We start from the raw sequence: 23565 nt of genomic DNA, 5'->3' as shown, positions 1-23565 counted from the left end.
AAATAAATTTCGTTTTAGTTAGAATGCAAATTGTATCACATATTACTTTAAAATTATAATCAAGAGCTGTATTATTCTTAACAATCCAGAAAAGTTTGATTAAATTCCTCTTGGATAAATTATTTAGACATTTTATTACAGAAATCATACCCCTAGATTCAAGTAGCTGGCATAGATCTATAGAAAGCATATGTACATCTAATTCATTTTTTCTATTATTTTTCCTATGTCCTCTCGATCGTTTTTTACGTTTAGTAGGACAAGTAAAAGATGGATGGTCCATAAAACCATCAATACATTTAACAACAACATGAGACATGTCACCATATTTTGCTACACGATCATTTAGCCCAAAAGAGCATTCCCCCCCCCCCCCCCAGGGGAATTCTCACGATTTGCTTCATGAACTGTTTAAAAAAAGAAAAAGCACGAATTGACAATATGGTTTGTAAGCTAAAAAAAAGGTTCCACCGAGATTTGAACTCGGATCGCAGGATTCAGAGTCCTGAGTGCTAACCATTACACCATGGAACCTTGAAATGGAATTGTTTTTTAAATTATGTAAATATGTGAACTGATCGCCGAAGCTGGCGACTTCCTATTTACATTTTGCAGGAAGTAAACTTCTCACCAATACACCAAGTCAATACAATAATTGACGTATAATTGCAATAATTCAAATTGCCATTTAGTGCTGCTTGCTAAAAATATAGCAAGGTCAATGTTGGTATTACCTGAACAATTGTTTTGGGTCATGAAACTATTGTTAATAGATGCATTTTAACTTTTTGAACATCTTTTCTCTCTTGCAAAACTACCGCAAACTCACCGTTATGGAGTTATTATATATTTGCACATTAGGGGGGGGGGTAAAGTATAGCATATATTAAATACAGCAATGGTTAGTTTACGTGTTTAATATATGTTATGCTTTACCCCCACCCCCCTAATGTGCAAATATATAGCCCAAATTTGTTTCTAAGAGCGTGTCCGAAATCTCAAGTATGCAGAATTAATTTCGCATCCGTCTGGAATTCTTCGAAGAATTCTCAGTCCGGACTAGAATTTCATCTGTAATTATCGCAGGGTTATGACGTCAAAAACCCCACGAAAAAATTCTACGAAATTGCAGCATTTATCTGAGGTTTTTCAGAAGAAACTAAAGAAAGATAGTGGCGATCCATATCCAAACCATAAGGAAAACCAGAGCATAAGGAAGAAAGATCTGTTTCCAGAGAGATTTCAAATTCCAAAAATGTGTGACAAAAGACTTCCAATGTAAGTGGCTAAGAATATCTCAGTTAAAAAAAAAAATTATTTGTGATCAGCAGCTTTTAGATGATTATTATTAAAGATGTAGATCTTCACCTTGCTCAATGATCATAGAGCTTTAATTGTATGATAACTGCTAAATACAATGATCATTGACTTCTTGTTCTGTTATTCTTGAAGCAAAAAAATTAAGCTGTTTCAAACAAAGAGAAAACACAAAATTTCTCATGCCCTGCTAAACGATTATCTCTAAGCAGAGTAATAGCTGATCAGCAGTTTTTTGATAGTTGTTTAATAAAGTGATTGTTAATATTCTAGTTGAGTGACTTCTTGTTATCTCAGAAAGGGGTAAGGTTAGGAAAATGAAACTTTCAGGGGTGGTTCTAAAGGCTAAAGTATATCCTGGGAAGGAGTTCTAGAGTACACACCTCCACTCCTTTTCCCTCTACAGAGCCATAAAATTCGCCGATCTGACAGGTTTGACAAGTTTAACAGGTTTGTCAAAATTGAAATTTTGACAAAACAACATTTTATCTTAAGTTTTAGTTACCAGTTGCTTTTTCTCTGCCTTTAGTTCTGAAAATGCAATTCCTGTTATGAGTAGAATTCTGAGCCATATCACTTTTTTCTTCTTCAAAATTAAGGATATGTATTGGCATATCTTTCAAACCTTATAAATTTGGATTGAGCAAAGTTTTTGACCTAGGGTCATAGTCTCAGAATCTCAATCAAACAGATGGATGGAGAAATAGAAATTGCAATGTCTGTGTTATCTATAGTTAACACATTTGATCCCAGAAAAGATTTAACAAATTTTATCATTGTCACATCAAATTTAGCATGCTGACGAGCCTGATATTTGCCTTGTAGTGTCCTTTTTCAAATAATATTTATCAAAAATAAAAAAAAAGTCTTTTATTTTTGCTGTTTAAGATATTTATGACTTTACAGAATGTTATATTTGAGTATGGGTGTGCGCTAGGATTAACAATGCTTATGACAGCAAAGGTCTTTCCATTTGTGGCACCACAGTGTTGAATCCCTGACCCTAAACTCCTGAGTCAACTGTCATATTTGACATATGTGAAAAAATGTATTTAATTTTTTTTTTTCACTCCTAAAGGTGTAGTTGAAAGTAGTCAGAGCATTGGGGTGTGAATCCCCTTATTTGTCCTGTTGGAAGGAGGCTAGTATTGTACTTCAGTTTTCATAGTTTCTTGTTAATCTTAAAATCTCAACTTTTGCAATTTTCTTGTTTCTTTACCACTTCAATGGTATTCTATGAACCTGTTCTTGTTCTTTGAAATATGCATATACTTTATTTGGGATATATGTAGGCTTCTCTTTGATACTCTACAATAGCATCCTTATTTAGATCATTTTGCATGTAGCTTTTTCTAAATGTTGTCAAGTCTCTTAAGTCCCTTATACCTGATGCTTTCCCTACTGTTTTTAGTTGGTAAAAAAAAAAAAATCCAAAGAAAGTTCCCATTGAAAAGAGCCCAAAAGTGAGATTGAATTTATCAAAGCTTGGAGGTTTGCCCCTTCAGTCTGTTGAAAGAAAACAGATTCATAATTGAAGCTTTGTTCATTTCAATCTTAATAGTGACCTACATTTGTGACAATTCATTAAATGATTGTAAAGGGATACTTCTATTTATTTATTTATCTTGTTTGAATTCCAAATGATTTTTTTTAATTCTTTAAATTGATATACATTCCTTACAAATTAATTAGTTGCACCACAGTTCCATTTGCAAGTTTTGACCTACTTTGTAACCCTTGGTCTCAAAATTGCATATGAATTTATTGAAGCTAGGGAACATAGAACTCCTGTCTGTTTGAAGAAAAGGGATGGATGTAAGTTGGTTTAATTACACTAAAGTCCTAGGGCCATTGCAATTAAAATAAAACAATAAAGATTAACTATAAAATACTTGACATTACATAAGCATAACAGTCACAAAGAAAATCCATTCACAAAATTTTACTTTTGTGCTCAGTTGCCAACCTGAGCAATTGCCTAAATTCTTAAACCTTGCAAAACCTTCACCAGCCATCTCTCATGACCCACACTCTTGTCTATACATCAACAATTCATTGGAAAGGAACAACTACCCAACTGCCATTTTTTAATTTGTATTTATGTTTAATAAGTTTAAAAGAAAGCTTATATGGCTAAGTCAGAAGCCCAGTAAAGGACAAGGTGATCCTTTAGCCAGGAAGTGCAATAGGAAGCTAGGGGCCAGCCATTCTGTGCTTTTACATGACCTTCCTGCTTACTGTCCCACATTTCTTTAGGTAACTTTTTAAAGTTGGGCCAATTCTAGCTGAGCTATCAGTCACATCACTGATCCCTGTCCCAAACCAAATAATCTAGTAATACCAGGAATTAAACCTGTGCCCTTTGGACAAAGGATTCTCAAGCTAGAGAGCCAGCCACTTAGGAAGGAACACAAATGTGACCACAGAACAACAATTGTTTGAAAAAAGAAAATATTTAAAAAAACTCAAGTCATAGTTGCTGCCCATAAACAATATGCATTTTATTTAGACAAATTAAATTTAAGACAGGTATCAACAAAACTCCATCAGGAATTGTATTTACTTAAGATACAATAAGCAATATGAAAGCTTAGTTTTGTGATATTCTGGTCTTGAAATAATACAAATAAGAAAAATTAGATGTTCTATTTGTTTTCCACAAGCTCATTTGAGACTGCAATGTGCCCATGGTGCATTTTATAATCTCTCTAAAATGCTTTAAACAGAAGGATTTGTAAAGATAATTGTTCTGATCAGCAAGAAAAGTACTAACATAATTCTCTAAACTTGGAACTTTTTAGCAAAGCAAATGCAAAAACAAAATAATTCAGCTAAAAGTGGTAAAATATAGGACAAATCTAATTGGTCTAAATAATCAAGGCCTATAAACACAACTGCCTTCTAATCTCAATTCTTTGTGTTTTTGATTCTTAGCAGCAGCTTTGTAATGGAAAATCTCAGTTCTATTAGCCTACTAGATATGGTCTAAATGGTTCTGGAGACATTGACATTTTATTTTCTCTAGAGATATATTTAGTGCAGCAGTGCATATACACAATGTTACAAATCTAATGATCACCCAATTTGCATGACCACTAGATTTCAAAGGCCAGAGAAAATTCGATCCTTGAATCTAGTGATGACCTTTGATCTTGATTGCCATCATAAGAAAGTCATTGGCCTTACTTATTGTTAGACATAGGCCTACCAAAGACTATAGTAAATGCTAGATATACCCAGTGTCTGATTGATTTCTGTTTCTTCCCCTACTACTGAGTTGCTGTTGAGTAGGGATTTGAGCTTCAAAGAACAAATGACGAAAACAGTTTTCGGACTGAGTATTTAGAATTAACCCTGCATCCAGATGCAGCATTCTTTGTGAAATAAGATTTCGGACACGGTCTAAACTATTACAGATTCGCGATTTCAAATATCCGATCAACGAAAACGGAAATAATTGCAATTCTATATGTATAAATACAAGAATATTTGGGCCGGGATAACTCCATAACGGTGAGTTTGCGGTAGTTTTGCAAGAGAGAAAAGATGTTCAAAAACTCAAAATGCATCTATTATCAATAGTTTCATGACCCAAAACAATTGTTCAGGTAATACCAACATTGACCTATAGTAATTCAGTTTAGTGACTTTTGGCTATAATGGATTCTCGTTAGATTTAGTTGAAGACGAGTTAAACTAATTCTTGTAGGTCAGGCAGGACTGAGGCCTGATAAGCACAAGCTACGGTCTGGGGTTCAGTAAGAGGATTCTCGCCCCCGTTTTTAGTGAGACGAAAAGATTTAGTGAATTGCACATTACAGTCGGGAGGGGCGTAACATTCTACTTGCAGCTTAGTCCGATTAGTATTGAATAAACCAAATGTTACGGTTTTAAGCCTGGCCGAGAGGTTTGTAGAAATCTTATCTGTTGGTTACTTACGTATTATTCCTACCCCGCCCAAAAAGTGAAGTTAGGTTAATCCTAAAGATTTATACCAAAATCTTATGAAAATACAATACTTTAGAAACAATAGAAACTACAACAGAGAATTATGGAAAGCAGGCCGCGCAGAACGTATTATGTTAAATACCTAACCTAACCACCTCTATATATTAGGTAAAATAAAAAAGAAGTTTTTTCACCTGAAAGTAAGGAGCAACATTAAAACTTAAAACGAACAGAAATTATTACGTATATGAGGTGGGTTGCTCTCATCTCGACACTTAGTTCTTCACGCTAAAGTTTTTCGGCACTTCAAAAAATTACTTATTGTTCTAATCAAAGGACCCTTGTGCTTCAGGAGTCGCTTTTAAAGTAATGGGAAAAATTCTAACTTTATCGTAAAGAGCGAGGTGTTGAGGAGGGAGCAACCCACCTCATATACGTAATAATTTCCGTTTGTTTTAAGTTTTAATGTTGCTCCTTACTTTCAGTTGTTTTTTTTTTATTTAATTTGGGATCGTTATTTTAAATAACGCCAGGATATCTGGCTCCATCCCCCAGGGAGAAATCCCCATTCCCGCAGAAATATCCTCTGGACAACTCAATCCTGGTGAAAATTCACCCTGAACAATTACCATTAACATCTCCATGCGTAAAATTGACTCGATAAAGAGAAAGCAAGAGATACACAGAAATTTCGTAGAAAAATCTTGGTAAATTCCCCCAGTGTAAAGTTTCGCTTGAAAAGTTTACCCCCTGGAGACATCCCTCTCCATAAAAAGCTCTCTCCGTGCAGAAAAAGAATCCCTCTCCTCTCCATCCGAAAAAATATATGCATACTTCCCTAAAACAAATACTATACGTAAACGATGGGAAATTTTTATAACTTAAAGACCTTTTCCTACTGTCTGTGTGGGGGGGGGGGGGTCATGTTTTCTCCAAAGACATATTTATTGTCTTGCTACTTCATCTGAGGAAGACTTCGAAGTTACTGCAACGCAGATCTTTACCCGATGGCAAATACTATATTGCCTAGGTGCTATAGATGGTAAGAATATCAGACTTCAATGCCATTACAATTCTGATTCACAGATTTATAACCATAAGAAATATTCTAGTGCTATTTTACTTGCAATGTGTGATGCGAACTATAAATTTCTGTTTTATGAAATTGGTGCCTACGGATCTGAAAGTGATCATGGTGTCTTTTCTCGGTCTAAATTTGGGAAGCCCATCAATAGTGGAGATACCAGACTGGTATTTGGGATTCCCATCAATAGTGGAGATACTAGACTGGTATTTGGGAAGCCCATCAATAGTGGAGATACCAGACTGGTATTTGGGAAACCCATCAATAGTGGAGATACCAGACTGGTATTTGGGAAGCCCATCAATAGTGGAGATACCAGACTGGTATTTGGGAAGCCCATCAATAGTGGAGATACCAGACTGGTATTTGGGAATCCCATCAACAGTAAAGATACCAGACTGGTATTTGGGAAGCCCATCAATAGTGGAGATACCAGACTGGTATTTGGGAAGCCCATCAATAGTGGAGATACCAGACTGGTATTTGGGAAGCCCATCAATAGTGGAGATACCAGACTGGTATTTGGGAAGCCCATCAATAGTGGAGATACCAGACTGGTATTTGGGAAGCCCATCAATAGTGGAGATACCAGACTGGTATTTGGGAAGCCCCTCAATAGTGGAGATACCAGACTGGTATTTGGGAAACCCATCAATAGTGGAGATACCAGACTGGTATTTGGGAAGCCCATCAATAGTGGAGATACCAGACTGGTATTTGGGAAGCCCATCAATAGTGGAAAATTTCAGGTCTCAAGTGAATAGCTATATCCTTGCCATGAAAGGATTTTGCTAGTGTTTTATTCTGATTCTAACAATGGAAGAATTTTCCGATAATGAGCTGCTGATGAGACTCTTTTGCAGTTAAGCAAAGAAGACGCAACGAGTTTTAGTACTCTAATCGATGCCTTAAAAGGAATTCTTGCCAATGTAAAGAAAATCCCAGGGGTTAGGGATTATGCATTCGATATTTGTGAGCGAATTCAAATTTCATGTCATCAGCTTTTAGAAGAAAATGCTAAACTTTTGCGCAATGAGAACTATCATCTTCAAAAAAATAACCAAATTATACGAAAAATTGGAAAATAAAGATACAATTTTTCCATCAACTCTTGAAATCGTAAATCGTGCTCTAGTGTTGTTAAAGGTCCTGAAACCTTTGGTATTCTTCTTGAGCCTAGCAGTAATGAAGGAAAAGATCATAAAAAAAGAGAACCTCTGGCAAAAATAGTGCACCAAATTTTCTGCTAAAAATATCGAACATAGGCGAGAAGGGAAAATCACTGTTGAATTTAATTCTGAACAAGACTTAAACATAGTTCTTTGTGCTTTCAACAAAAATTCAGTAGCACTAAATAATACTTCGAGGGAATTAAAAAACGCCCGACAAGAATGCTTGTGAACTGTGCTCCTATAATCAAAAACAAATCAGAGTGCAAAGAATTTATAGAACACAGTAATCCAGATATAGAAAAACATGTTGTTGCTGGAGAAACCTTGGAAGTGGTGACTATTATTGAAAAAGGAAAAACTTGCAGAGTCATATTAGAAATGATCCAAAAAATCCTTGGCGAAAGACTGAAATCACGACAAAGTGGGAAAAATTTAAAAATGTCGAGAAACACCCCATCACTCATCAGTCTCTACTCAGGTAAGAAACAAAAGACATCACTCTTGCCAAATAAGAAAAAACAAAAGAAACCAAGAGAAGAATTGTTATATCGAAAAAGGGTTTCTCTTCCATAAACAAAAATGAAATATCTACCTGACAAGAAATCCCATCCCACAGTCACAAAATGTGTTAACTAGGGCAGTTTTTTCTTCTTTTTTCCATGAACATGGCAAAAAATTGAAATCAAGGGATAGGGGGGGGGGATCCGGCAGGCAAATACTCCCCCTGTGATTGGCACCACTGGAAATAGTTACCATAGCAAAAAAAGCGTAATACCATTCAATACTCAGAAATATAGGTTCTTGGACCTCTGTAGGTCTAAATTAATTCGGCACTCCCCTATGAGATAGCCTAGCCCAAGTATCAAATAATTGCTTAATCTAGCTTAAAACGAAAGATTAACGTACCATCATCTAGTTCAGATATTGAAAACAGTCGAACTTGTTTCTCACTAAAATCAGATCCAAATTCTCCCTGGTTGATGTTACGCTAAGCTTGTATAAGAAGTAGAGACCTATATCCTTGATGATAAGACTTCAAAGGCGCTATATTCACATAAATATTAATGAGGAAGCGCAATGGACTACTATTTTTCGCGTTTTTACATTACAAACGAGCTAGGACTAATGAAAAAAAAAATTCTGGTCGAAGTAAAGAGCGAATTTTAAGCTTAAAACGAGCAACAGTTTTAAAGTTACTCAATGAATTATAGTTTTTCTCCAAATTATGAGGGGGCAACTGCCTCCCTTGCCCCCCCCCTCCGAACGACGCCACTGCCTGCACTATTGTGCTGCCTATGATTATCTCGAAATATATTTATTTAAAGACGCAAGTGGCTACAGGAATAAAAATATAATAAGATTCTTCCAACAACATAGAGGATCACTATTTTTGATTACATTCATGGCTGTGAGTGGATGAGGAACAAAATGGTTTCACCCTATAGAAGGCCAAAAAGTATGCAGATTTTCAATTCTTTTGGGTATATAATCCCAAAATAGTTCTTTTTTTAGTAAAACAAAATTTAGTGTCAAATTATTTGGATTTTGGACGCAAGTGGTTACAGGAATAAAAATATAATAAGATCTTTTGGGTATTTCATCCACAAATAGTTCTTCAGTAAAACGGAAATTTGTCGTCAAATTATTTGGATTTTAGAAGCCATAATAATGATGTACCAAGCAAAATAATCTTAAGGTTCGGTTCGAATAAAACCGGCAATCGATTAATAGCAAACAACTTCTGAGAGGTCAGCACTAGCATTACACAGCAGAAGGAAAACCGACAGAACAGCAGAAGGAAAGTCGAAAGATCTTTTGAATTCTGCAAAGTTTTGATTCGTGGTTATTTGAGAAGGCTGGGGGCGGGAACACCTCGATGGAGATTTTTCCTAGTTGTCTAATGTCTATACTATTGATGTCAGTTTTCCTAGTGTGTGAGTTTTTCAAACCATTCATGACGATTAACGGTAAACCTAAGTAATGAGCGAGTCGGGCAATAGCTAGCAAGATTATCAAACGGTTCGTGGTAACGAACTGTAGTAAGGAGCGACCCGGCTCAATAATAACCGAAACTCTAAAAAATGGCATTTTGATACCAATAGTTACATCAAAAGAATCGCATTTTAATGCTTATTTTAAATATATAAGATTCATCAAGATTAATTTTACCAATCAAAAGTTACGAGCCTGAGAAAATTTGCCTCACTTTAGAAAATAGGGGAAAACACCCCCTAAAAGTAATATGATCTTAACGAAAATCACACCATCAGATTCAGCGTATCAGAGAACCCTACTGTAGAAGTTTCAAGTCCCTATCTACAAAAATGAGGAATTTCGCATTTTTTTTTTGCCAGAAGACAAATCACGGATGCGTGTTTATTTGTTTTTTTGTTTTTTTTTTCCAGGGGTGATCGTATCGACTCAGTGGTCCTAGAATGTCGCGAAAGGGCTCATTCTAACGGAAATTAAAAGTTCTAGTGCCCTTTTTAAGTGACCAAAAAACTTGGAATTAAAAACCAACTTAAAAATCACTTTTTAAGTGACCAAAAAATTCTGAGATAGCCATTTTATTCACGATAGTCGAAAAACCTAATAACTGTGTTTCTGGGGACGACTTACTCCCCCCCAGTTCCCGTGGGAGGGGCTTCCAGTTACGAACTTTGATCTGTGTTTACACATAGTAATGGTTACGGGGAAGTGTGCAGACGTTTTCAGGGGGATTATTTGGTTTGGGGGGAAGGGTCGAGGGGGGTGGTGGTTACGTGGGAGGATATTTCCATGGAGGAACTTCTCATGGAGGAAAAAATGAGGAATTTTTAACTTAAGAACGGGTGACCGGATCTTAATGAAATTTGATATTTAGAAAGAATTCATGTCTCAGAGCTCTCATGTCAAATCCTGACGAGATCTGTTGACATTGGGGGGAGTTGGGGGTAAAACCGTAAATCTTGGAAATCGCTTATAAATGTCAGAAATACGTGATTGACGAAACCGGAATGGATCCCCTCTCTTTGGGGGAGTTAGGGGCTGGAGTGCATTGCTTTGGCGAATTTGGTGCTTCTGGACGTGCTAGGAAGATGAAAATTGATAGGCTTGTCGGGGAGCTGCACAAATTGACTTGATAAAGTCATTTTCCCCGATTCGACCATCTGAGCGGCTGAAGGGAGAGGAACAATTATAAAAAGTGAGGCATTTTTAACCTACGATTGGGTGATTGGATCTTAATGAATTTTGATATTTAGAAGGACCTCATGACTCAGAGTTCTTATTTTAAATTCCGACCGGCATTAATACTCTGATTTTCCTTTTAAAGCAATCTATTGATTCTTGGAATTTTGCTAAAGCTCATACGAAATGAGCTCTTGGCTCTTTCGATCTCGTCACAAATGCCTTATGAGCTTTTAGCTCTTGTTTTATATTAATTAACTCTGATTTCAAAACGAAATTCTTCTGCCGAAGTTGGGAATTATCCTGACGGCGAGCACTAATTCCTTGTTCCAGACTAGCCACCAATTGCAGAAGCTCTTGATGCTTCTGAGCAAAATAATTCTTCGTAATAGCTGTCATCTTCAAATTCTTTAATACTAACAATAAATTCATGCAAATGTGTTAAACCTTCTCTAAAAGAATATCGAGCGAAAACTTACTCGCAAGGGCCCCTTTCTGCTAAGAAACAAAAACTCAGAGGGGTCCGCTTTCAAACAAAATCAAAATAAACAATAAAAAGCCAGCGCCTTGAAATGAAACAGCAATCATCTCTGATTACGTTTATTGGTATTTCACCAGGCAAATATCCATAAACAGGCAACACTGACGCAATTAGCAATCACCTGCTTAGTCGAGCGTTGAGAAGTAGTTTAAATTAAGTCAACTTTTAATCTTTAGTTTCTGTCTTGAATATAATCCACTTTCAATGTTAACTCAATGAGAACAGAGTGGCAACTGGTAGTTGTAGTAGTAGTGGTAGCATACAAATATTGCCTTTTTGATCATCTTCCTTATCATTTCCCGGAAGTTCCAAATTAATATACTCAGTGATTCCTGAATTATTCCCTTTTGACAATCCGTAGACACACAACCTGTTTTGATTTAGTTCAACACTATACTGAACATTCTCTGAAAGTCTCAGCTGAATCTCATTAATCTTTTTGGAAAGCAAAGTTAAAAAAAAAAACATACCTTTCTCAATAAAAAATACTATATGTAAACAATGAACAAATTGCTCTGAGGACTGTGAGGAGGCTGACAGCCCCAAAGATATAATTACTGGATATTTCAACAATGCTGAACAAAATAGTCCTCTTAGAATTTTGATCGGACGCGTTTTGGGGAATGATGTGGCTGGGGGAATGGTTGCTCTCCGTTCAATTTTGACTAAAAAGGGAACTACAACTTCCGATTTCCAATCAAACAAAACCTATCTGATCCGAAGTTTATCCGACCGCCCGTTCAATATAAACCCTATGTGCCCCGGGGCATAACTTACGACCCTTGCCTTTGGGGTTTGGGGGGTCTTGTCCACCCTGAAGACATTGTTATATGCTCTTTATACTACTTGAGCAACAGGGCTTTCTCACAATTTCCATCGGATGCGTTCGGGGAAAAGACGGTGTGAGGGACGGGGCTAGTTGCCCTCCATCACTTTTGACTTTTAAGAGGTAACCAGAATTATAAATTTGCGATCAAATCACCCTCTTTTAAAGTTTACGCGACCACTCATTCCATAAAAACTTTATATTCCCTCTGGGCAAAACTAGCAACCCTTGTCCCCAGACTCTGGGAGGCTGTGTCAATCCCAAAGGCCTTATTATGTGAACTTTGGACTGTTTTTGAAGAAATGGCAATCTCAAAGTTTCTATCAGATGCATTTCGGTAAAATATGAGGTGTGGGGGGGAGCTAGCTGCCCTCTGATCACTTTGACTCATAAAAAGGACAGTTAAACTTCTGATTACCAATCTAATTAATCTCCTACGAAATTTATAGCACCACCCTTTCTATAAAAACCTTATTAGCCCCAGGACATAATTTACGACCCTCACCCTGAGGGCTCTGGGGGGGGGGCATCCTCAAAAACGTAATTTACAGACCTTTCAACCACGCAAAAAAAGAATATCAACATTTTGATTTAATGTGTTAGGAGAAATGAAGGGCGTGGGGGTCTATTTTTCCTTTAATCGCTTTCGATTATTGAAAAGAGCACAAGCCCATTCAATTTCTAATCGAATGAGCCCCTTCCAAAGTTTTATGACACCTTCTTCTATACGGGGTTCCCTGATCTAAATAATAATAATACGTATGACCACATCGATCTTTACTTAGGCGGTGCTATTGCGCTGCCTATGATGAGATAGTAAATTTAAAATAATTCTGCCTTTATTTAATATTAATTAGCAAATAATGTTTTGCCGCATAGAAAATGGCTGCATAACTTATTCTTAGTTTGATTAAATAAAAAAACAAGTTTTTTCAACTGAAAGTAAGGAGCGACATTAAAACTTAAAACGAGCAGAAACTACTTCGTATATGAAAGGGGCTGCTTCCTCATCAACGCCCCGCTCTTTACGCTAAAGTTTGACTCTTTCTCTCAACTCTTCTTTTTAAAACAGTAAAAAACTTTATCCTAAAATCCTATTTTTTATAGTTTCGTTTACTATTGAGCCGGGTCGCTCCTTACTACAGTTCGTTACCACGAACTGTTTGATTCCCGTTCATCTGAACTTTGAATGATTAGTCAGTGTGTTGTCTAATGCCAAACACATTCTTACTAAATGAGATAAGAATTGCTAAGTCCAACTGTTTCCGTAAAATCATTAATGCTGATAAAAGTACTCTCAGTTTCTTTTCGGTGCAGTTCCATGCCTAGGATTTAGAACAGTTGAAGTTTGAACCGAAACTCCGTATGTCTCAATTTGAATTTATGAAAAATAAGATAGTATAAACTGTTTATTTTACAAATCAGGTGCTACAACAATTTCCTTTAAAAACAAAGATAGTTATATGTAGGCATTTACGCAGAATGGGAGGGGTATTTCAACTTTTACCTTCTCACCCCAATAATATTGCTCTTTCTTTGTATTTTGTATTTTTTTTTTCATGTGATTCGCTGATTTTTTCTTTTTTTTCAAGTTTTACCCCTCCCAAAAATACACCCCTCCGCTGAAAATATTATATAGAAAGGTTGTTGTTATGTATTAGGCTAAGGTGTGGCACACCTAATCCTGCAGATGGTAACCTTTTAAGTTTGACTTGTTCATCAATTTTAATTTCTGTTCGTTTTGAGTTGTAAGTTTTTGAGTTCGTAATTTTTGTTTGTTCATTTATTTATTGATAGTAGTTCCTGTCCGTTTTAAGTTTGAATTACTATATGACTTTATTTCTGGTAGTCTTAGACTTTAATATGACTCTATGCTTTTTTGAAAAATACTTTTTTTGGAAAATTTCTTTTTTGATTAACAAGTCATAAAAAAAGAGAATAATAGTAAATGGCTGACAGAAATCTGAAAAAGTCAAGTTTGATCAATTCTTTGTGAGTGATTCACATGACGTTCATGTGAAAAAAAAAATCCCGTTTTGCTAATAACAAAATCACCCGCGCCAGTGTCTCTTTAGCCCAGATATTTACACCGGGAGCTTAAAATGAATTCCTCAAGGGACGAAAATTGGCTCGGGAATTGGTTTGATACAAAAAAGAGTTCTTTTGGAGTTTGAATAATCATTTTTGAAATTTGCCAGAATTGTCAAATTGTTAATGTGGATATATATATTATGCTGAAGAACAAAGTTGAAGTAAAAGACGTTTTAAAGCAAAACTAATTAGAATTGTCAATTTTTATGTTGCAAGCGAAAAGTTTTGGCACCCTCCTTCATTTATAAATGCTTAGATCATGCACACATGTTTTCTTTTGCAGTAATCCTCATACTCAAATTTCTATCATTCTTTCCCGAGTGTAATTATTTTATGGGAAAATTAGAATCAAAATTAATATCAACAAAAAGATTTCTGATGATTCATCGACTTCAATCCGCCTTCAGACGTTTCCACGTATGATGGGTGTCGAAAGCGAAAAATCTTTGAGACTTGTTTTGTGTTTTCTTCCAAACAAATTGTATATCATGTCCTTTAGTTTTGAATGATCATTCCTTTTGGCTTGTTTTATTCTTCACATAGATATATACATATATATATATATATATGTATATATATATATATATATATATATATATATATATATATATATATATATATATATATATATATATATATATATATATATATATATGTATCATGAAAAGAGAAATCACCAATGCAACAGCACAAAAAAAAAAAAAAAAAAAAAAAAAGAAAAAAAGAGAGAGACAGAAGGAGAAAAGGAAGACTGTTTTCCTAAATTAGTGATTAATATAGACCAGCACTTGAATGAGGCCTTAACCCTACTCATCCATATAATCACATAGGTCAAACAGCATAGCCATACACAATCAACCATAAAGAATAATCCATGGACAGGCAGTCATGTCGTCAATAAGTAAAAGTCGTCATTTACCAAACAATATCGTAGAAGACCGAGAAAAGGCTCATTTGATCGGAAATCAAAAGTTCTAGTGCCCTTTTTAAGTGACCAAAAATATTGGAGGGCAGCTAGCCCCCCCACGACACTCATTTTTCCCCCAGCATCATCCGATCAAAATTTTGATTTTTTTTCAGCATAGTCAAAAAATCTAAAAGCTGTGAGCACGACTTAACCTTCCACAGTCCCCGCAGGAAGAACTGCAAATTATGAACTTTGCTCATTGTATACACGTCGTATTGGATATTGGGAAATATAAAGACGTTTTCAGAGGGGATTTTTTCTGATGGAAGGAAAAGGGGGCACGTGGGGGTATCTCTCTATTGACGAATTTTTATGGGGGGAATGAATTTTCTATGGAGGGGAAGCCGGATTTCCCAGCCTTATTAAAAAAAAACATCAGAAAATAAATAGGAAAAACAAGTTTTTTCAGCTGAAAGTAATGACCAACATTAAAACTTAAAACGTCAGAAATTATTACGCATATGAGGGGGGCCACCCGCTTGTCAATACCTTGCTCTTTGCGCTTAAGTTTTTTTTAATACTTTTAGAGGAACTTTTAATTCTAATTAATAGACTTCGTGATACAGGAGTCGTTCTTAAACGTAATAATTTCTCATATACGTAAAAATTTCTGTTCGTTTTAGGTTTTAATGTCACTCCGAACTTTCAGTTGAAAAAACTTGTTTTTCTTATTTAATTATAGCCAAAGTTCACTCTATTTTTGTTATGCATGTCTCTGTCTGTGGTTCTGGTTAAGGTGTGGTTCCGCAAGACATTCAAATTTTTGAATCGTTAATGTGAATTTATATCCTTATGCTCAGTCAAGCACAATTTCATGTAATACAGTACTAGTGCTGAGTAGGCAAATGACAGTTTTAGCCATAATAAAAAATTAGTAATCTAAAAAAGCCTCCCTTTTTGTTCTAGCACGTCTTTTTCAGAGAGCCACTATTATGGAAAATTACCCTAGGCTATTTCCAAATATTGTGGTTGCTTTTCTGATAAATCAGCCATTTATCATGGTAAAATTCTAGTTTAGCTACTTTTTGCTATCTTGGAAAGGGTTTAGGTCATGAAAATGAAACTCAGGGTTAGTATACAGACTAAAGTGTGTCCCAGTAAGGTATTTTGAAGTAACTACCTCCACTCCTCTCCCTTCTATATAATGGAATTATTACATATTACTGCTTGTTTTTGCTCAGGTTTCATCCTATATTACTATTATAATCATAAATCAGAGTTATAAACATTACAGTGTTTTTGAGATATGCAATAAGATGGATATTTTAGAAGGCAGATTTAGACAAGGATCTGAGTCAGTCATAGATTGCCCATTAGGGTGCATGCCATTAATTGTTTGTGAGTCATTGATAGTGCTTTTTTGTGTCTGTGATGATAAGTGCTTTTGTTATGTACAGTTCTTTTCCATACTCCTCTAAGTGCATTTTTGTATATATAGAGGGTTCAAATAAATTATTAAGGGTTTGCATTGTTAGAAAAGTAACCATGATACTTGGATATAGCCTAAAATAAGGGATCTGATGGTAGGCTTCTGACTGTATATGCTTAGCATGTCTCCTTCAAAATAGGCCAAGTGCTAAACATTTAGTTAAGGATTTAATACATTTATGGGTATTGAAGGGCTAAATATCTTTCCTTGGATCTTATTTGGAAAAAATTTGAAACAACTTTTTTTATCTTAGAAAGAAGTTGTTTTAGTGAAAAAAAAAATTCAGGAATGCATAAAGATCCTTAAATATCTTCATGGAAGACCATTTGTAGTATCAGCTCTAGAAAGAGCTGACTTTTTAACAGCTCTCAAGGACTTGGAAATAGAGGAGGAGCAGAGGTGGAAGCTTGAATTTTGTGCCTTTGTGGGGCATTGTCTAGGTTCTGAATCAATCCTGGAAGTTTCATTATCTTAATTCAGCTACTTTCCAAGGTAGCAAAATGTCCCTTAAGTTACATCTTAACCATTCCTCAACTCAATGCTATGACAACAAAAAAGCAATACCACTGCTTTTGGCTCAACAAAATTTTTATGATAGCAGATATTATACTTATAAACATTGAGAATCCAAATAGGAATTTGTTATTTTGTTATCTCTTTTGTTAATGACTAAGCTAGTTTAGAAGGAGAACAATTACCCAAGATTACTGTTCAGAAAAGTATCTGACCCCCTAAATAGCTTAAGGTTTAATAAATTATTTAAATTAATATTAAAATCTGTAGAATATCTGCCAGATAGTAGGTAAACATTCAGCAATGTGCTGGTAAACAAAGTATATGTCAAGATTTGTGTCTCCTTAGAATGCTATTGATTTGCTTCATAGTTCTAAGTTTCAAAATACATAAATTAGTAATACAAGTAAACAAATTAATAATAACTATTTTTCCATCTTTTTTAACATATGAATTACTTACTCTCCTCCCCTAGAACTCCCCATGATCTTAAAGATCAGGGTGACCCAATTTTAAATGTAACATGGGCTGATAGTTGGCACATGAACAGGAATTCACTTAGGATGGGGGGAATGAATGTCAATAGCCCCCATAAGCAGATAAATTACACAAAAACTGGTGTAAAATGTGGGACAGTTTGCAGCACTCTAGAGTCTTTTGAGGGAGGGGACATAGGTCTAAAGGCTCCTTTCCCTCATGCATATCTAGTCCATGGGAAGTGCTTGCCAAACTGAGAACTTCTTTGACTTAATGATGCTGAAAGTTTTTTTGATTGGTGTTCAAGGATTTGTGTTTTAAATAATGTATGCTTGTGCAAAATACTTACAAAAATATGTTTTCATTATTGTGTAATACCATGTTTAAATCCTCTGAGCCAAGCCACATTGAACATTTTTTTTGGGGGGGGGGGGTTAGGAGGGTGGGTGTGGGTGTCTGGCAATAAACAAGGTAATTTTTTTGTTTTTCTGTCATCGAGTCCCCATGGTTTTCATTATATTTTATGGGCATGTTAATTTATTGAGAGTGGATACTCAACCTGGACTTGTCCAAATTACAGGTGGGAATGGGGCCACAATTAGTGATAAGGAAAGAGTTAAAAAGAGAAGAGTAGAATATTTTGAGAATTTGCTAAATCATGATAGAATTACAGGAATAGATATAGAAAAGAAAGAAACAGTTTGTGACCCTTTTGATGGGAAGGAAGATTTGTTTTGGGAGGAAGAATTAGTGACAGTAGGCTACTAAAAGGTTTAAAAATAATAAGGCCCCTGGTACTGATAGTGGGGTAAATGAGTTTTTAAATGTAGTGATTTTTAAGCTAGAAATAAATTATGCAACTGAAGATTATGAATAATATTTTGAAAAAAGGGGATGTACTGTGATTTTAGGAGAACTCTAATCCAATGCCTCTATAAGAAGGGTAATAAGAGTGAGTATGGTAATTATAGTGGCTTCAGCTTGGTTGCTGTAGGAAGACAATAACTTAGTGTAGGAAGACAATAACTCTAATCCAATGCCTCTATAAGAAAGGTAATAAGAGTGAGTTTGGTAATTATAGTGGCTTCAGCTTGGTTGCTGTAGGAAGACAATAACTTAGTGTAGGAAGACAATAACTCTAATCCAATGCCTCTATAAGAAAGGTAATAAGAGTGAGTTTGGTAATTATAGTGGCTTCAGCTTGGTTGCTGTAGGAAGACAATAAGTTAGTGTAGGAAGACAATAACTCTAATCCAATGCCTCTATAAGAAAGGTAATAAGAGTGAGTATGGTAATTATAGTGGCTTCAGCTTGGTTGCTGTAGGAAGACAATAACTTAGTGTAGGAAGACAATAACTCTAATCCAATGCCTCTATAAGAAAGGTAATAAGAGTGAGTTTGGTAATTATAGTGGCTTCAGCTTGGTTGCTGTAGGAAGACAATAAGTTAGTGTAGGAAGACAATAACTCTAATCCAATGTCTCTATAAGAAAGGTAATAAGTGTGAGTATGGTAATTATAGTGGCTTCAGCTTGGTTGCTGTAGGAAGACAATAACTTAGTGTAGGAAGACAATAACTCTAATCCAATGCCTCTATAAGAAAGGTAATAAGAGTGAGTTTGGTAATTATAGTGGCTTCAGCTTGGTTGCTGTAGGAAGACAATAAGTTAGTGTAGGAAGACAATAACTCTAATCCAATGCCTCTATAAGAAAGGTAATAAGAGTGAGTTTGGTAATTATAGTGGCTTCAGCTTGGTTGCTGTAGGAAGACAATAACTTAGTGTAGGAAGATAATAACTCTAATCCAATGCCTCTATAAGAAAGGTAATAAGAGTGAGTTTGGTAATTATAGTGGCTTCAGCTTGGTTGCTGTAGGAAGACAATAACTTAGTATTTTGATACCTTTTAGGCAAAAAGATGCTGTTGATGGTTTTAAGAGAAAAACAGTATGGATTTAGGAAGGGTGGAGGATGTGTTGACCAAATTTTCATCCTTGGATCAAATAATTTAGAAGTTCTTGAGTTATCCAACCCCCTTGTCCCTTAATTCTGTAGATTATGGGCAAGCTTAAGTCTCTAAGACTAGGAATAACTGAGGGTTATGCCAGGTAACAAGACTATTGATCAAGTAGACAGCTTCATTTACCTAGTTAGTATTATTGAGCACAGTGAAGAGGCTACAATAGCCAAGGCCCAGGATGTTTTTTTTTGCAGTTGAGGAAAGTTTGGAAGAATAGGAAGATTAGTCTGTACACCAAGTTTAGAATATTGGAAGCTACAGTGACGACAATGGTCAAGTATGGTTCTGAAATGTGGGTGCTCTGAAATGGATGAGGATTTGCTTGATATTTTCCAGAGAAATTGCCTAGGGATTATTTTGGATTCTCAACAGACTGACTGTATCTCAAACAGTAAGCTTTACAAAATAATATGGGTTAATCACGATCTCTAAGGCTATAACGAGAGAAAGACTGAGATGACTAAGACACATTCTGCAAATAAAGGATGACAGATTCACCAAGATCGTCCTTGTTGGGCGAACGTCTAGGGCCAAACAAGAAGCAGGTCATCTCCGAATTGGATGAGAGGACATCACAAGGGAAGATTTAAGGAAAATGATAACTTTTTTTGAGTGTGTAAAGAGGGAGGCTTTGAGTAGATTAGGATGGAGGAAGGTTTTATTGCAATAACCTGACCATTCAAAGTGAGAATCCAGAATGTAGTAAATAAAAATTGGTATTCAAGATAGAATATCAATGTTGAAAACCTTATGTGAAACATTAAGTCTATATTTTGAAAAATATTCAAGACTGTTATTGAATTGGTAAGGCTTTTCAACAGAAACAATTCAAAATTTGAACAAATCTGTTGAGCTAAAGGCATTCAAAAGTATGGTTTTTTGATTTGTTTTCATAATTATTTGCGGTTGAAACTCACTCAGATTGGTCACCATTGAAAAAAAGCCAGAAGCTGGAAAATCCTAAGCCAGGAATCAGTCATCTACTCTGTTGAATATTTTTTGAAGCATTTCGTCTAAACACTCATTTTTAAGTACCTTAAAATTGGCTATTGCCACTTTGACTGGCCCTCTGGAATTCCCCTTGCTGCAGACAATGTTCTTTGGATACCCTGTAAAGGGCTAGACAACATTAAAAAATAATAGAGGCCTGAAACCCCAAATTCTGAAATAAATTCTATACTCATTGGATATTTTTTGAAGCATTTAATTTAAATATTCCTGCTAGCTTTGCCTTATAGAAGAAAGAAAAAAATTCCTTAAAATTGGCCATCACTACTTTCGCTTGGTCCCCAAAATTTCTCTTTGTTACAAAAAAACAAAACCACAAAAAATTCACGCACAATATTGCCTTTTAGGGAATTGTTGGGTAATAATTGCACAGGATCAAACATTCTGGGATATTCTGCAATGGACTAGACAGCATTTTAGGTTTTGCAAAACCATTGAGGAAAACCTGGTCTCTTTGGAGTTTGTTGGAAGGCTTTTCTTTAAGCTAGGACCATGGTGTGTTTTACATTGTACTTTGTGGAAAACACACCAATTGTTTGTGTCAGGGTATAGCAATTAAATGTCTAATTTTGTTGTCTGAATATCTCTTTGACAAGATGATTTTGAGATGCACTAGAGGAAATTAACCTACTGCTGTCATAAGTCTGAGTCAAAGATTATATGTAAGAAGATGGTAAAAACAGCAAACAAAAGAAGAAGAAACATTTTCGGTTATCTACGATTGCTTTTCAGCGCTAAAACCAAACCCAAAATATTATTTATATAGATGTAATAACTATCTAAATATATATGTATATGTAGAATACTAATATAAGGGTATGATAGCAAAAGGAAATGAAGTTACTGTTAAACTGTGATGTTTATTATTCATTTTTTGTCTACAGGAAAAAACTATTGCACATCGTGTAATTTAAATGCATCAAGTCAAGCATATTATTTGATGTCATTTTTGTCTGAGATTTGCTATAAAAATTCGTAATCAATTTTTGGGGTGGTCAAACACATATGTAAAAAGACTTTGTGAGATGTAATTTCAGTTTTGGATTCTCTCTTCCCAATAAACTCCTGCTAAATCAATGAAACTTTATATTTGTATGTTTGTAACTGCAAATTTTTTGAAATTAGCAAAATATCTCTATGTTTCAGATGTTATTAGTATTTGCAAAACTACCACATATAGTCATTCTTTGGATTATTTCTATTGTGGTAGTTCTTGATGCAAACAATTTCTGTGGCTTTGACAGATTTATTCTTAAGAGATAATTCATTCACTCGGCTTCTTTTGCTTAAAAGTGAGTTTTAAAATAAATTATGATTTATTATTATTTTTGTATTACTCTTTTGAAAATCAATCATCACCTTTCTTTTTTTAGGCAAGAAGTGTGCATACATTCAGTATGAAAAATCCCAGCAGTGATGAAATCCCGCTTCTTAGTGAGACAGAACTTGAGCTTGAAAAATGTGTGCCATCACTTTCTAGTCGATTGAAACACTATATTCACTGTGCATGCATGACACTAGTTATCTTCTTGTTTTTAGTGGCAGGAGGGAGTATTAGTGTTCCCTATATTACTCTAGTCAAGCATATACCTGAATTTGATCCTATTGATAATTATGGTACATGGCTGACACTATCTTTGTACATTACAAAGTGTATAGCATTATTAGCCCTACCACAAGTGATTTTCAATTTTATGGGGCTGCTTAAATATAGGGCATTCCCAGACAAGCCAATCCTTAAGAGCTCGCCAATTTTAGGGCCATTTATTTGTATTCGGGTTGTTACTAGGGGTGACACACCAAATTTAGTTAGAAAATCAGTGGAACATAACTTGAAAACATGTTTAAAAGCAGGGCTTGAAAATTTTATTGTTGAAGTTGTTTGTGACTTACCAGTAGGCTTACCTGAGCATAGAAGAGTCCGTGAAACGATTGTACCCAGCAGGTACAAGCCTTCTAGTGGTTGCCTTTTTAAAGCAAGAGCCTTGCAATATTGCTTGGAGGATGATGTCAATGATTTAGCGGATAGTGATTGGATTGTCCACTTAGATGAAGAAACTCGACTCACTGAAGATGCTGTTAAGGTTAGCTCTCTCTCTCAGGTCATGTAAGACAGTAGGTTTTCTGTTATATAGAAAATCATTTAATTTGCGTTTAATATCTATCAGCACCATAAGAATAATCAAATTCAAATTGATCATATGTTAATCATTAGATTTGTTTGTCTCGTTTAGACATTATGCTTTTCAGAATCTTAGGGTCTTATCAATGATCAGTTTCAGTAACATTTTTTTCTGTATTAGTTTTCCCAGCATCTATTGTTAACATGAGTTATTTAGAATATTTTAGAAAAATACAACTATGATAGCCATTTTATTTTCTCTTAAATAAAGATCCATTAGTTTTAGCAATAGTTTACAAAATGATGGGGGAGAATTTTGTGCTTATCATTAAATATTTTGGTAAAATTCTAGTTTTATTTTGTAAATAAACTTAAAATTTTATAAAAAATTTCAGCTTTAAAACTTTAGTAAAATTGTTTGTAAATTTTTAGTTTAGATTGTAGGCATAGGCTGCTATCAGCTTTGCTTAAGCACATGGAAGATTTTATTTGTTTCATCTTAGTAGTTTTTAAGAAAAGAATGGGGACAGGGCTTCTAGAAAAAATGTAAAATATCCAAACTTTTGGGTCAAGAGGTCTGTCCCTGAATGTGTGCATAACCTCGTCTCTATCTTGCTTGTTTTTTGGCATAGTTACATCCCTGATTGATAGAATATTAATTTGGCTAAAAGCCAGCTATCTGCACCGAAAGGGTTGGGGGATGGCGAAATCCTTCCAAGATTGATCCATCCTCTTTTGGAAAGTTGTTGTCTAAAAATTGCGCTTTTAGAATTTTAACCCCAGCCCTCCCAAAGAAAAGTTCTATGGTTCCGCTTTGAGGTAAGGTTTATGTATGAACTTTTTGTTAGTTTGGTAATATCATCGAAGTGGATAGATCTACCTAA

The 23565-nt window shown here is 35.2% G+C and overlaps 1 protein-coding gene and 1 non-coding gene across 6 annotated transcripts in view; one reads left to right on the top strand and one right to left on the bottom strand.

The window, feature by feature from the left end:
* Positions 1 to 462: 462 nt before the first annotated feature.
* Positions 463 to 534, bottom strand: Trnaq-cug (transfer RNA glutamine (anticodon CUG)). Its single transcript has one exon. It is a non-coding gene; the product is annotated as a tRNA-Gln (tRNA).
* A 12807-nt stretch (positions 535 to 13341) lies between these two features.
* The window catches only part of LOC136029513 (beta-1,4-mannosyltransferase egh-like), a 42463-nt gene continuing 32239 nt past the window's right edge, over positions 13342 to 23565 (top strand). Inside the window, exons 1-2 of one of the 5 annotated variants that reach the window (XM_065707960.1) lie at positions 13342 to 13419; positions 21933 to 22643. In XM_065707960.1, coding sequence (XP_065564032.1) covers positions 21957 to 22643 — 687 coding nt within the window. In that variant the 5' untranslated portion in view covers positions 13342 to 13419; positions 21933 to 21956. The other 4 variants (XM_065707958.1, XM_065707959.1, XM_065707962.1 and 1 more) reach the window with 4 other exon arrangements.

Source organism: Artemia franciscana, chromosome 7 (assembly GCF_032884065.1).
Source record: "Artemia franciscana chromosome 7, ASM3288406v1, whole genome shotgun sequence".
NCBI classification, from domain to species: Eukaryota; Metazoa; Arthropoda; class Branchiopoda; order Anostraca; family Artemiidae; genus Artemia; species Artemia franciscana.
This window is presented reverse-complemented; position numbering and strand designations above follow the sequence as displayed.